Source organism: Apteryx rowi, unplaced genomic scaffold (assembly GCF_003343035.1).
Source record: "Apteryx rowi isolate R43461 unplaced genomic scaffold, aptRow1 scaffold_116, whole genome shotgun sequence".
Lineage (NCBI taxonomy): Eukaryota > Metazoa > Chordata > Aves > Apterygiformes > Apterygidae > Apteryx > Apteryx rowi.
Genome location: NW_020447375.1, coordinates 986,137 through 1,001,273, shown reverse-complemented (window position 1 = coordinate 1,001,273; position 15,137 = coordinate 986,137). Strand labels below are relative to the sequence as shown.

General features: G+C 41.5%; 1 protein-coding gene across 1 annotated transcript in view; it reads right to left on the bottom strand.

The window, feature by feature from the left end:
- The window catches only part of PRKG1 (protein kinase cGMP-dependent 1), a 433,746-nt gene that overhangs the window by 60,409 nt on the left and 358,200 nt on the right, over positions 1-15,137 (bottom strand). The window contains 1 exon segment of the mRNA XM_026081056.1: positions 13,914-13,988. Within this exon segment, the coding sequence (XP_025936841.1) occupies positions 13,914-13,988 (75 nt within the window).

The following is a 15,137-nucleotide window of genomic DNA, read 5'->3' as shown; positions in this document are numbered from 1 at the left end:
TGAGGAGTGTGGAGGCAGGCACTCCTCAGGGCAAGCGGGAAATGGGAAATTACTGCAAGGATGGTATGACAAACACTGAAAACCATACCCTATGCATTCAAAAACGTTACGTTCACATTCTTCCCAGTCGGTTAGAAACGCAAGCGTCTCCTAAGGAACTCATTGACGCACTGTGGCACTGCAAGACATGTCCTTAGGAGGTTTTGCTCATTATTTCCTGCTAATTATTTCAGCTAATCTGCATTGCTCACCTGGACAACTACTGAAGCGGTGGATACTAAATGATTTACTGTAATATATTAACTAGAATACATGTTTCTTCACAAAACCTCTGTAACCATATACAAATGTAACATGTTTTCAACTCACGAACTATACCAAATGCAGAATCTTTTTGGTGTGGTGGAGCCCTGTCCATAAAACAGCCCTAAAAAAGCAACAGTAAGTCATAGTTATTCCCTGATCAGAAAATGTAAACCTAACTTTTAGGTATTGGCCACGTATTTTCAAAGCGAAAAAGTATAAAACCGGCCAATAAAAATATTCCTGGAAGCAGGATTCCCTCTTCCCCCCAAGCCCTGCTTCCATCAGGAAGCTCAATTACCCTTAACTTTCTCACGTTTAAGTTGCCTCGATTTTCCCCTTCCCAGCTAATTTGGCCCCCATGCGACTACTCTGGTGGTTTGTGGATGCTACGTAATCCTGGGAATTGCGCACAGAGACGGAGTTACGTCTCTGAAGAACTCTCTTCATTTCTTTATTCTCTACTGCCGTACCAACCGGGGTTCCCATAGAAACTGGGACTAAAGAGCAAAATCCAAATGCACAGCTAAGCTGACAGCGTTATGTTTTATTAGATGTATAAATATGAAAGAGGCACCGGGTATGAGAAACGCTCTAATAGAAAAGCCAGATAATGCTACACCTTATCAACTAAACACAGTGAATATAAATTTTCAGAGGCTGCAATCAATGAGCGCTGACTATTAAAAGACCGATACTGCTCTCTGAAATTGAATCGTTTCCTAGATTAGACCATTTTATTCCTGAAGCTCGTTCACAACATTCATTTTCTGAACAAACAAAATAGTTGCTCCTCAACCGAAGGCCTGATCCTGAATTCTCAGAGTGCCCCAAATTACGATCGATTCTTGCAGAGTGAAGCCAGAGCTATGCATTGCAGGAATGGGGCAATAAATCGGTAATTTAGAGGGAGGTTTAGGGCCTTGTAAGGTGGATTTTATCGTTTTAAATGGGTCTTGGCCCAGAGAACGAAGCTCTTCCCTGAAGGACTGCTTGAGAAAGCACAACCTGGTCTGTGTATTCAATATTTTAAGTACTGCTATATGGGTTTGCTCATTTTTTTAAATACCCCACAGGCCTGCAAAATTGTTCCAGGATTTAAAGTCAAAGTGCTCTTTTGGACTTCTGTATAATCATCACTACTAAAAAGCCCTGCACCCTTCTGACCTCAAAGTCCTCGCACTTGGTCTCCAGCCTCCCTGTGCAACACCAGAGCCTGGTGCACAGTGGAGCAGGGTGCAACGTGGAGCAGGGACCATTGCTACCCCATAGGACTACCAGCGATGAGGTCTTGCAAAAGGACCTTGCAGATGATGGACAGACCAAGGAAAAGCCAAAACTCCTCACYGCCACTAGATCCATGGAGCAGCCTTTCCCAGACCTGGCGATGAGCTCCCAGCTCTCAAAGATCAATGCAAGCTGAGCCATAGCCCGCATCCTGCTCCTCTGACCCCTGACAGCTTCACATGAAAGCCTGGCCAGGTGGCCCACGCAGGAGACAGCTGTGGCCATCTGCCGACCCAAGCAAACAAAGCCTTCTGCATGCCCCTGGCCTGGCTGTATTTATACTTATCTAAAATATTAATGGCTTTGGCAACGGCAGCTAAAGGACCATTCCAAACCCAGGTCCCCAACCTATTGTAAAAGACATTTGCTGAACAAAGAGCATGCTTTCTTCATGGTTTTGAAGAACCAAATATATTTTCAATGTATTACTGGATGTTTTTTTTTTTTTTGGAACAGAACTAGCTTTACAAATCTAGATGAGGTGGTTTATTAAAGATGCAGGACTTCAGGAAAATTAGCAATTTGATTGCCACTGAGAACTGCCGTTATGATACTAGAATCCTTCGCATAATAAACAAGATTTTTGAAAGTGGAAGAGAGACAGTAATGTTGTAATAAATTATTTCAAGTTCTGAATAATTCTAAAAAGCCAGTGCTAAAATAACCTGTTAAACATTTGAATTCATGTAGCCTTTTTTTCTAAAGAGTTCAAGTTTCAAGCAAGCGTATTTGCACCCATATACAAATATCCCACTGGTATTTATTTTTTAAGCAAAATAAACACTTCAGATAAAATTAACTTCAATGGCACTGAACACCCATGTAACCAAATTTCTTACTGACTCACAGCCAGAAGCTCTGGAGGTCAGCATAGGGACCCCCAAATTTAAGCGTTAAGCAGAGGTTTACAAGGCGCTTTCTCACTGCAGCCTTCACCGACATACTACAAGGGCTTTCCATCACCAACTACCCTCATGGTACCCCAAAGTTTCCTTCTAGGAATTCCTCTACCTTGGCTCCTGATCATCCTCATTTTGCTTTTTACGTAAGGGGTGACACAAACAAGCCTGTCCTGAACCCCCACAGCAGGAGTGGCACCCGCTACTAAAAATGTTCATTTTCTAAGCATTTCATATGCTAGAAAAGTTGGGCAAGATTAAGCAAACTTGAAAATAGCTCGGGTAAATTTTTTTTTTCTTAAGGCAAAATGTGACACCCAATGTCCACTGAAGCAAAAGGACAACTTATTTTTAGTGGCTACTGTTGACTTCTTGAGCGATACGGCCCCCGGCACACCTAAAGCTCAGCCTTTTTTTAAAGGTTAGACTCCTCTACTAAATGGCATAGGAGATGTTGCAGGTCAAGCAAACGTTGGAACAGGATTTCCCCCCCGCCACGCACATGCCACATCCAAAGCAATATTGCAGAACGCTGGAGGTCATTCAAAGAGACTTGCTATAAAATGACYTTTCACGCAAGGGATCCCTAGGTCTAGACACGTCCACATCTGAAACTGTTACCAACCTTCATGCGACACATTAGGAAAATGAAGGTCTAGGACCACTGGTTTCCAGCCTTTCTACCTTCTATTTCTGGAAAGGGAAAAAAATATTCAGGCTTTCCAGGAGAGGAGTAATAGATGGTAGCTGTCCTGAGTAACAAGGCAATGACAAAAACCCGGCTGCTTTAAACAAAAAGCTTGAGACTTGTGCAGAAACAAGAGAAAACACCTGTAATTTTGCTTCTGGGCTTAACAAGTCCACATGAAGAGATCTGAGGTTACCAGGGATTTGTTTCCGTTCACTGCCAGAGGAATATTTGATGATAATTAATTTTAGAGGGGGCTTTGCGAGGAGCCGAGCACAGGCAATGACCACCGCAAGGCTTCGCTGGCAATTTCTCGGAGGACTTTACCCTTTGTAAACACAGCAACCATAAAAGATGAAAGCAACTCCTTTTTTTTTTAAAATGTCAGCTGCAACATTTAGCATTTGAAACAGCAATAATTTGCATGCAAGACTTTTTTTCCCTGAGATGTGAACTTTGGAGCTTTATTTTCTCATTGCTGTGCTACCTTACGCAAGAAGTAGGCAATGCCTTGACTAAGCCCATCTCAATGTTTAATAAACATTTTCGTGTCAAAACCTGACCCAAATACAARCTATAACACTTCCATTATCGCCTAATTATTGAAACAGCCTATTTGCAAGCCGTGGAGGTGATAATGGGATCAACCACCAGCTTTCCCATCTTAAAGAGATCAACTTAACACACCAATTTCCCCTAAGTGTATGAAATCAGAAAGCGAGCTGTGAAGCTGTGGAGGTTTTAGAGAGATGGCYAGTGTTTCAAAGCATAGAAAAAGTTACCTTTTCTGTGCAAACAGCATTTCTGGGGAGTGACTGCCTGTTTCCTACATGCAAAAGGAGTCACAGGCATACTGCCAGCGCATTTCTTATGACTGGCTCCTCAAGGAATGTAAAGTAATAAGAACACATTTGGCCAAAGATGAATGATACCACTTAGGCACAGAAACGGTCTCCAAAATGAAATAAGGCACAGCAATCCATTAAAATCTCAGCATGCAAGAAATGCACCTTTATTAGCAAGCATCCTCGAGAAGCGTAAAGGATTAGGAAACATCCGAGCAAACCTCCCTCGCTTAGGAACGCATTTGCAATTGCAATTCCTGAAACGCGTTTGGGAGCGTGCTTTAATCGAGACCGTATCAGACTAAATCCCTTGTTTCGTTATCGAGAAATTACGTTGTTTGATGCGTTCGGTATGGTGACCATAAAAATCACACCAGAAAATGAGGCAACAGAGCTTAAGAGACCACAAAGGTGGAGCGTAAATGTGTTTGCATGTGATGGTACACTGAGCAGACAGAGCTAGAAACACCTCGCTCCCATTACTGAAGTGTATTGTAAATACAGCTATGAATAATGACCTTTTAACTTGCATCACAGATTTAATTACAATAGCCCTATTACAATCCTCTGGCTAGTTTTATATTAACCTCCAAAATAACGGGGAAGATCAGACTTTGATTAAGGCGCTTCAGATTTGGCCAAATTAACAGAAATCGTAAGGTAAGAGAGTCTTACCGTTAAAGACTTTTGGCAACCTGCAATAAAGGTGCTACCACAGTCCAATATTGCTTATATCAGGTATTAATCAGCATTAGATGTGATCAAAAATTTGTTTTTTGTGGACTGCAATTAGCGGCAAAGTATAGGGAAAAGACCGTAAGCTTTATCTGGAAATTAGTTTGAACTTTTAGGAAAAATGATTATGCTTTTGTTTTTTTTTTAAACAGCGAGGAAGGGAAAATAAAAACACTTCGCTTCGGCGTCTCAGCTGCTAGCGCAACAGAGGTGTCGGCGGTAAATTTGAAGTTAAGGCCGTATTCAGCTTTTCACTTATAGCAGGATTAAATTTCTTCCATTTCACAGTTCAGCGATTGAATTTCATCTTCGAATTTGACACAATTACTGCGCAGGGGTCAATTGAATTTGCTATGTGCTTTTTTGGGTACTACGCTTACCAATTTTCCCAGGGGAAAAACATTTACATTTTTATAATATATTTATTTATTTTCACTCATCTTTGAAACACAGACCTGCCACTTAGCTCTTTTCCCTCTCTTTTCCAACAACTGCGTGCACCAAAAATTCAGAACTTTGTGCCTGTAGCTACTCCCATCACATCTCATCCTGACTTTATTTATTTATTTTTTTTAAAAAGGTAAACAGGAAGAAACTCGTTTCTTTTCCCTGGCAACACCTTTTCCAGCTCTGCTAAGGAAAGTCAGCAACAGGGAGACGGGGCTCCCCCATCTCTTCCTCTGATGTTGCTGCCCATGCTGGAGCCCATACAACCCTCCTGAAGGCTCTTAAAAGAGTTGGTCAGCTACAACTGGAGACACCTGGTCTAGCAGGTAAGTCCAGAACCAGAAAAGCAACAGATCAACCCCCAACTATTGCCAGCTTTTCCAAAATCAGGACAGAAGTACCACTGAGTTGACTCTGTTCAAGTGCCTACATGTCACCTAAAGTCCTTCTGATGCAAGTGGGACCCAACTAGCCCATATTCTAGCGACACAGTAATTACAGAGCTGTTTATATGGTCTTTGGGACAGCCCTCAAATGCATTGAATGCCAAACATTCAGACCAAGAAACCTGGCAAAAGTGTTTTAATACAACCTTCGCCTCTCCATTCCTCACGGATGCCAAATTATGCCAAAATTTCCTGTTTAAAAGCTACCACGACTGTGCTATACAAAGCTGTACGTGACCATACCGGGTTTAGTAAAGTATTCTCGGCAATCTCAGAAAAAAATTTAGATAAATGCCAAGAGCACGGTTAATATTTCTAATATGCAGATCTGCACCTCCATCAAGTGCTAACATGCACGACGGGAACTGCTGAGCCAGTACCTGCAGTCACAGCAACATTTTTCTGTTTTCTCYGGAACGGCACTCAATCTTCCGAAAGCTTTCTGCTGCATTTTTATTTCATCATCTCTGAGCTAGTACAGGCTCTAATTTTATAAAACAAATGCAGCAAAAKATTGTAATAGCTGCCTGCTTCAAAAGCACTTTTTTTTTTTTTGCTGGTGTTCCAAGCTGGCACCTGACACAGCTCGTGATTATGTCTAAAGGTCGGGTTTGGAAGAGAAAAAGCATATAGATTATTACYTAAATAAAAATGACCTGCTTTTAAAAGCTAATTTAATATACCMCTTGTGAGCTACAGAGTGCATTACGCAGTGCATTTTCTCCAGAGGAAAGCAGCCATAAAGTGCACCCAGTGTAGAGATCCGCAGGAGTAATGCAAGTCTTAGAGTAAATAGCACTTTACCTTCAAAAAAAAAGTCACAATTTAGCAGTCTCCACTAGCTTTATTCAGGAACGCCATACCAGATGTTAAATGATTCCTGAGAACCTGTTTGCTAAGTAAACACCTATTTATTCCAGCAACTGGGAAAATTTGATGGTTAGACATGGATACAAACTACAGCTGGCTTCAGTATGAAATTAAAGTGATTTAAGGCCAGGCTCTGTTATATGCAAAATTCTCCAACAGAAAGAAGAAAGTGTCACGTACCAGTGGTCAAATAACACTGTCTAAAGTCAAAGCTACGCTCTTGGTGCTTTCTTCCAAAACGGCAGGATATTTAAACTCATACAAGTTTAAAAGTGTATGAAAGGCACATAATATGCTGGGCTCACTTCYGATTTCTTCACAACACTAATTGAGCAGGGGAATTACTTCAATTGCTTGCACAGCTTAAGGAAAAAAAAAAAAAGACTGCAACCTCTGCTTTTTCATAGCATTAGCAATATTTTTCCTCCTCTCTTTTAGCATGTTCCACAACCTTTTTTTTCCCCCCCCTTCCCATTCTGGCACAGCATATAGCCAAGATAAAAGCTAGTTCCCATAYGCTCGCTAATTCAGAAAACAATGGACACAAAGGGAGACGGAGCCAATTCTTACAGCTCCTCATGCTGTCCAGAGTTCTGTAACGCTGTAAGCCAGAAAATATTTTCTCCTGCAGAAAAATTTCTGATCTAAGTGTAGTCTACGGGTCAGCGAGGTATTTCAGCAAAAGCTCTCTCTTTAATTGGTCGCTCCCAGTTTGGAGCTCTGAAAATTTCACTTTTGGCAAGGATTAAAATAAATCTTGCTTGGCTCATTTTCCTAAAAGGAAGCAAAACAAAACCAAAATAATCCTTTCCTAATACACAGTTGTACTTAGTAAATGAAATGAACTGGACAACATCCATCCAAAATCCGTGCACTGGTTGTACCGTCAAACACCGTGCACCACTGYGCTTGCAGATACAGTATCTGCATGCAAAGCTCGCCCGTCTCACCAAAACAGGTGTTTGCATGAAGATAAGCCAGAGTCTGCCATGGGTCACGGCACRTTTTTGTGCACCGAAGACCATTAGGGCCAAATCCAGCCTTTATAGAGAAGCTGGCCAGAACTTGAACCCTGGCACTCCTAAACCAGCAAAGACCAGATGTCTGCAATACCGGCATACAAATAAAGGTGACCAGATCACTGCCAACAGCCTTCAAATACTGCAGTTACATGATTAATCAAAAGCAGTCTTTACACACAAGGTACGTTAAGATACATTTTAACCCAGACCAAGAGCATGCTTTTGCAGCAAGTCCCCTGGCTGTTCCCTCTCAAGCCCTTTGGCTCATGTCTCAGAGGTGGCACAAGAGCACCAGTCTGCTTTCAGGCGATCCTAAACCAGAAGATGCGCTTCAGGAGCTGATCTGGTGTGCTCCAAGCACTATCTAACCTTCAGTCCATGGAACCAGACTCAAGGCAATCCAGAGGAAAACCCCACCAAAATGCATGTACTTTAGATGCCAGGTCCTTGTCACCAGCATTTTTGCTCTACTAAGCCATTCCCATTGATCTGTASTAATACGATCTTATCCACGTGCAATAAACATTCATCTTTCAGAGACTATTTCCACCTAAAAAAGCAAACTCTCAGAAGGAAAGCTCACCAAGAAAAAGAAAAAAGCTGTATAGGAATGAAATACATAGAGATCCAGTAGCAGCCTTCCAAGGAACACCCCTGAGGAGCAACAGAAGACACTTGAAACTACTTTCTCTTTTTCACATGTTGGCCAGGGAGATACGAGATGGATTTGGGGATACAAAGAGTTCATCTTGCAAAATGTAATACTTCAGAGGCAGCACAGGGAATGTCTTAAACAGTAGATGGCATCTGAACACCAGCTACCAGTCACATAAGACATAAGGAGCAAGTGTCAATTCAGCCAGGCACAAGCATGTGCTTATCTCCATGAGTCCAAAAGTTTTCCTAAACTGGCATTGGAGAAAATACTAGTACTAGAAGGTATCTTGGCACAYATTACTGTTTCGTAAGCAGCCAATGAAAGGACAACAGAAGGGGCACCATACCATCCCGTTTACTCAAACCGTAAAGCTGTATTTATATCATTCGTATTAGAATAAAGTCAATTCTACTTTTAAAGTCAAAATGGAAGGGGGGGGGGAAGAAACGTAGAAAGGAAAATATGCATCTAAAAACAGAACAAATAGTAATAGCAACAAAACCTAAGTCAATAAACTATTAGAAGGATGCTTTGTTATGAATAAATTTAGTGAAGGAAGAGGGGTARAATGACAGAAGTGACTCCTCCGGCCAATAAAATAAAACATTTGGACGGAGCTATTCCAAGGTCCTGTATTAAAACACTGATCAAGTAAAGACGAAGAGAGTCTGAGGCCAAAGCTTCTAAGAAAGGAAGGAGCATTGAACATCTACACAAAGATCCCTGCCTCCTCAAGTCGTATGAAAAGGAGACAATTTCAGCTTTGAGTATAACGCCACAGGTCCCCAGGGCTGCAAAACAGCTAGAACGAAGAAAAGTGAAGAAAGCAATCAAAATAGCCTAAGTCTGCAGAGAGTCTCGAGCAATCGCATTAAGACACCAGTGCCTACATTCAGTAGGGTATTAATTTCAAGCCCCACTGCCATAGCAGATGAACCTCAGCGGATAATTCTGTATGTGACAGGAGAAAACGAGCGCAGGGAACCTGGTCATCCACGCAGACACTCTGTCTGGCCAGGTAAAGCCCAGGCAGCTGCCAATTTTCCTGGCTTGCCAGTGGGGTGACACCTTGTCACCATCCTTGTCTATGTGCCATGGCAGAGGGCTCTCCCTTGCTACGGTCACGTCAGATAAAGGTGGCACCAAGATAGAGGGGACCTCCTCTGGTGACCATGTTATGGGGTAAGGTGGCACACGGGGATTAACTTCAGGAGTCCTTCGAATGGGGAAGGACCCCAGCAGAAGCAATTAGCATGCACAGAGTTAACAGTGTTCTCCAAAGTATTCTCACTTGGCATCAATAACTGCATTAGAAACCACCTGTTTCCTCTTGGATTTCTGAGGGTTTCAGTAGTGGATCCACCTGGAACTAATCTACACATATAAAGGTTATCTTCTTTAGATATTTGCTTTCTGCACTGAATAACAGGCAGCATATGCTGAACCCAAGCCTGGCACTGGGACAGAAGTGTTGTTCTTCTGAAATTGCTTCTTTTTTTGGAAAGTGAGCCAAGTTAAATGCTTGCATCTTTGTTTCACCTTTATGCTGGAAAGGATGCAACTGTAATATTAATTAGTTGATGAATTAGTTAACTTACTTGAAAATATCCAAGTAGAACACTGATTATCTACTGTTTTACTGAAGATGTCTTTATGATTTCTAACTTAAGAGATTTAACACAAGAATGTATGTAAGCAGAACTGCCAACCCCACACCTGCAGAAAACATGAAAAAGTGTCTCCAAAATATGATACTAATAAGACATTAGAGGGAAACAAGCAAAGAGGTTCTGGTGCTAAGGCATTTAAAGCTCATATTATAAAGATGTTCTCTGTAATCATGAGGATTAAAAAAAGGGTTCTTCCATAAGGAATGAGGAGGATAAATGGTTCCAGTGAGGATAAATGGTTCTTCCATTTAGATGAAAGCCAAATTTTTACAGTCCTGTGAATTTAAAAAAACTCACCAAACAACATGAAAGATAATCCTGCTTGTGCACATAAGAGACTTTTCTAACTTTCACCGAGTTCAGCAGCCTAAGCACAGAATCGCTTTCCTAGATGGAGATGTCTTCTTGAGGTAAGGCCAAATCCATTAAAGAACACAACTTCCTCAGAGGCCTGCTTGGCAGTGACTTCTGGGCACCTTCCCACCAGAGCACTTACACAACCTTGTGTCAAGCACCTAGGCTGCCTGAGCCGTCCAAGCACCAGACGTTTAGGACGGAATCCATGTGGAGTAGGGAGACACCCACAATTGTCACAGCCAGGATGCAGATGCCTAAGACCAGGGTGAAAGGCAAGGGAAAGCCTTAAACCCCTCCATGACACCTCATTTAGTCTTGTGTTGGTCACATGGAAAGACCAACTTACCCCCCAGGAGATCTGGAGCTTAACTTCTTAACCCATAACTTCCGCCTAGCACCCTTCCAGGTAGGCCCTGCAGAAGCACCACTACCAGACTAAGAAGTTTCCACCCACCACAGAGCAAGTGCTCTATCTGCTTCCCTGCAAGCCATTTGGGATAGCCTAAACGGTCTCTGCAAGAGGTTTGGCAAAACCAAGTTCATTCTGGGACCAACCCTTTCCATCAGCTCTATGGCTGCAGTGTTGCTCTAGCACAGAGATTAGAGCAAAACAAAAATTTGACTACCAGATCGATCAAGAGCAGGCTTGGCCACTAATAAATACAAAAGATATAATTCAAAGACTTTATTATGCATGATTATGCTTGCTGAATTTCTGACCTTTGAAGGGATCGTCTCGATCCACCTGATAGCTGTTGAGATAAGTTTATATTGAAAAGTTCTATCCATTCAAAGAAGTTTTTTTTTTTTTTTTTTTTGGTTATCTGCCATACAAGCCCAGAAAATGAGACGCTAGCTACAAGGAAGCAAAAGGGGTGGGTGTGGGGGGGAACTATTATGTGATTTCAGTTTTGTAAAGCCGAGCACTTTACTGAACCTGAATATGCTTTATATGACAAGTTCTTCCCTTTCACCAACTTCCCCTTGGAAATGATAAGCTCATGAAGAACAATTAGCTGAAGCTAATTAACAGCAGCATGAAAACAAATCCAAGTTAGACTTTTTCCAAAGTCTATTTTTCTCCCAGAGGAGTTTTATCTTGTCAGATACTGAAGCAGCAACTACTGAGTGATAAGATGTTACGGAGCAGCTTACAATACATCCCACTTCACTCTCAAAGTAACTTGGTAATTTTTGCTATTCTATTCATCTTTTTTCCAGGCATGCATCTGCTTTCAAGAAGTCAGGCAAACATGAATATGGTATTTGACTAATAAATGCCACGGCTTTTGAAAGAGCATTCCTTTCACGATGCTTTTCAGGGTGGGCAGCACCGAGCCCTTCTGCTTTTTCAAAGTCAAAATGTCAACATGCAAAGGGCAATAGCGCCATTGTCACCTACAGCATCGAGTGACAGGGTTCGAGCACAGACCTCTGACTTTTAAACCATCGCTATTAAAAAAAAAAAATTTACTCAAACCGCTCTTTGGAGCAACAATTTCTGTATCACCAGGAAGCCTTCACTTTGCCCTTCCATTTGTATGAAAGCCTTGGCATTAGAAGAAAAAGAAGAGGAACACTGAAGATAAAAGCTCAAAAACGTTACAGCCAACATTGGCCTGCTGGTTACTAAAATAAGGAGTTTATCCAAAATACGGCCAAGGCTGCAGTCTCCTAAAAGACATGTTACAAAGCCAAGGGAGGTTTCTTTGGAGTTAAGGCAAAATGAGCCAGGTGGACAATGTGTCCTGAAAGGTCCTCCCTAAAAGTCACAAAGCTATCTTGCATTTCCAATATCGTCTGTGTACACAAACGTGGCCTGTGACAATAGATTACTGCATGATACTCGATTAATAAGACAGCTAAAAACYATAAATGTGAGAAGACAGACTATGAAATGGGATATGGCAAGCTTTATTTGCAAACTTGGCTGGGTGCTAAGGGACTGTGGTGTAATCGCACAGAGCATCTRAGTATAATAATATAATATTATTACTAAAAATAAAAAACCCAATTTCATTACCAACATTTTCTTCCATTTTATTTTGTTGAAAATCTAAATAACCCAAACAGTAAGCCTAAAAAAAATAGTAATAAAAAAAATCATAGCACGTGCCTGGGCTATTTGTGATCATGTCTCTGGAATCGCTTAGGTTAATTTTCTGACACTTTATGAAGTGCTTTATATAAGCATTAAAATGTCACGATTTTAGCTGGTTCTAGTAGCTAGGTATCAGCCATTATAAGACTGTGTCCATTTAACTGCGTTTTGTGCCCCAAATACCTATTTTCTGGGATGGTAAAATAGGCYGCTGGTCCCCTGCCTTTTTAAGTCAGTCAACAGCTATTTTAGGGAACTTAAGTATTTGAAAAGAAACCTTGCATGTTTTATTAGGGGCAGGGAAATATTATCCTAAATAARAATGGAACCCTAGGGTGCCATATAGTATCTTAAATTAAAGCATTATTAAAAATTTTAAATATCGTTCAAAGACGATTAAAAAAAGAAAATAGTCTCCCAATTTGCTGGTACTTTGCAATACTGCAAAGTCTTGTACCAGAAAGAGTTTCTTGGGATGCAAATTTACTTTCTGAAACTAACAAAAAAATTGATTTTAATTAAATAACCATTTAGGCCCTTCTCATTTTCTCTCCACAGTGCCAAATACCTTTGTTATATGCTATTTCAAACCTTTCTAGTTTAATGAGAAGTTACTATGTATAACTTAAGAGCAAATTTAAATTTAGACCACTGAAGACCACTGAATAACCCTGTCGCACTTCCTGAGAAAACATTTAACCCTMTCCCTTTCTTTAATGTAGCAGTAAAAATAAAAATAAATAAAAAGATTATTTTTATATACAGCAGCTTCAGTTTTCTTTTAAATTATCACTGGCTTTGAATCACATGTTTATATTCAATTCAGCATCACTCTATCATGTTCCTCTTGAAAAGTTATATTGCTAGTATAGAATCAGAGTGTAAACATACCAAAATCTTTCTATATATAAAAAAAAATTGTAGACCAAGAATGAATTATGAAGGGGATTTTTGATATATTCTAAAATTGCAATACACTATAGCTCACTTCTCAAAGAAACATATATTTGCAGCTAGGATTTTAGATGAATGTATTGCTTCACATCGAAATAACCGTAGCATGCATTCAGAAATGACACAGCTCAATTTCCCATTCTTCTTCTTGGAGGATGTCCCTACTTTGTAAAATGTTTCTGAAAGATCAAAGCTCTTTAAAGATGCAAATCATATAAAACAATTTCCTTCACTACTTGAGCTTTAAAATTCTCCTACTTCTCACCTTGCAACATTTCAAGGTAACTATTTTGTGACCAATTTTTAAAATCCAATGCTTTGCTGGACTCGAGTAGTAAGATCAAGAGAGATGTTGGGAGCACCTGCCTCCAGCCACCAACATCAGACCAGGCTCCTTCTGCTCCTTCCACAAGCACAGAGAGCGCAAGACTGGTAGAAAGAGGTTCCTCCAGGGTGAAAAAAATCAGAACAAGAGCCTAATTCACTACTACTTACGCTATTTTACACCATTATGTTGAGGGGAAAAAAAAAATCTTTTTGAAGTTACTGTGATTTGCTGTCAACAAACACAGACCGCAGAAAGCAAAATGAGGTTACAAGTTTACGCTGAATGCAACGAGCTGACACTTACTTTGCTTTTGCTTCGGCATCTTCATAGGCTTTATTGGAAACGTCATCTAGACCGCCAATCAGATGTTTGAAGGAGCTGTGAAAATAAAGGTAGAGGTTTTTTAACAAAAAAAGACAATTTCCATTTGGGAGCCAAGAAAGCAAAGTCAGGGTCTTCAGCAGCAACCATGGCCTGCCCTTGACGACCATGGGACAGCTAAGACCACCTGAACCTGGGCCACAGCGGGGCACGTATTGGAAACCTGGCCTCAGGCATGTTTAAGAAAAGGTGAAAATGGAATAACAAGGCAATCCAATCTTATTTCTCCAGCTTTTTTAGGGTCTGAGCTCAGTGAAATCACCGCTAAAGTCTTCCCTCCCTCCAACAGTGGAAATACAAGTTCTGGAGGAAATCTCAAACTGTGAACATTGCTGGAAAGGCCCATGGTGGCGAGGAGCAGGGCCACCACCACAGCCCTATCTCCAGGCCAAAAACCACAAGAAATCCCCCCGTTTTCTAAGCAAGGGGGATCCTCACTTCTGTATCTCAGTTTTTCCTCAGCATGAGAAACAGCAGCCAAAACCGGAGTGGGCAGGAATAAAATGGAAAGGGGGGGGGGGAACCCCAAGAAAGCAGAAGGAGAAGAAAAGCAAGGGCAGAAAGGCAGGTGTTTTGTCCTAAGYCGAACTGCTTGATGACACTAAAGAGGAAATTTGGATTTAATTCAGTTTAACGGGGTGTAAGGCAGGGTGAAACGTTAGGAGCACCCGAGACACCCAATGCCGAGCTCTCTTCCGTACACGCGGAGAGCATCTCGAGCAGTCCCCTAACACCATCCTCTGTCCCAGGAGAGATGTGAAGGCCTCAGTCGTATCGGAAAAAGGACTGGAATATCTTTTTATATCATGAGTGACACAAACAAGTGGACCCAATAAGTTTCTACCTTAAACTGTTTACTCAACTAAGAAATGTAGGTGTGGGGGGATGCTCCCAGCTCCCCCCCCCCCCAATACACATTTGGTGCCAGTTACGAGCAGCCTGGATTCCTGTGTTTCACACTCCAAAAGGGAGGATGTCAAGACTTGGAGATAAGGCCTGCTTGGGCCCCAGGACCTTGAGAAACAGAAGCCTCCTCTCACTGCTGGGGCAGGGTTAGTTGCTGTGGTCAGGACTGTCTCCTCCTCACCAGGACCCTGAGGCATAACACCTGTTTTCATGGCTGGGGCCCCACTGCAGACTGGAATT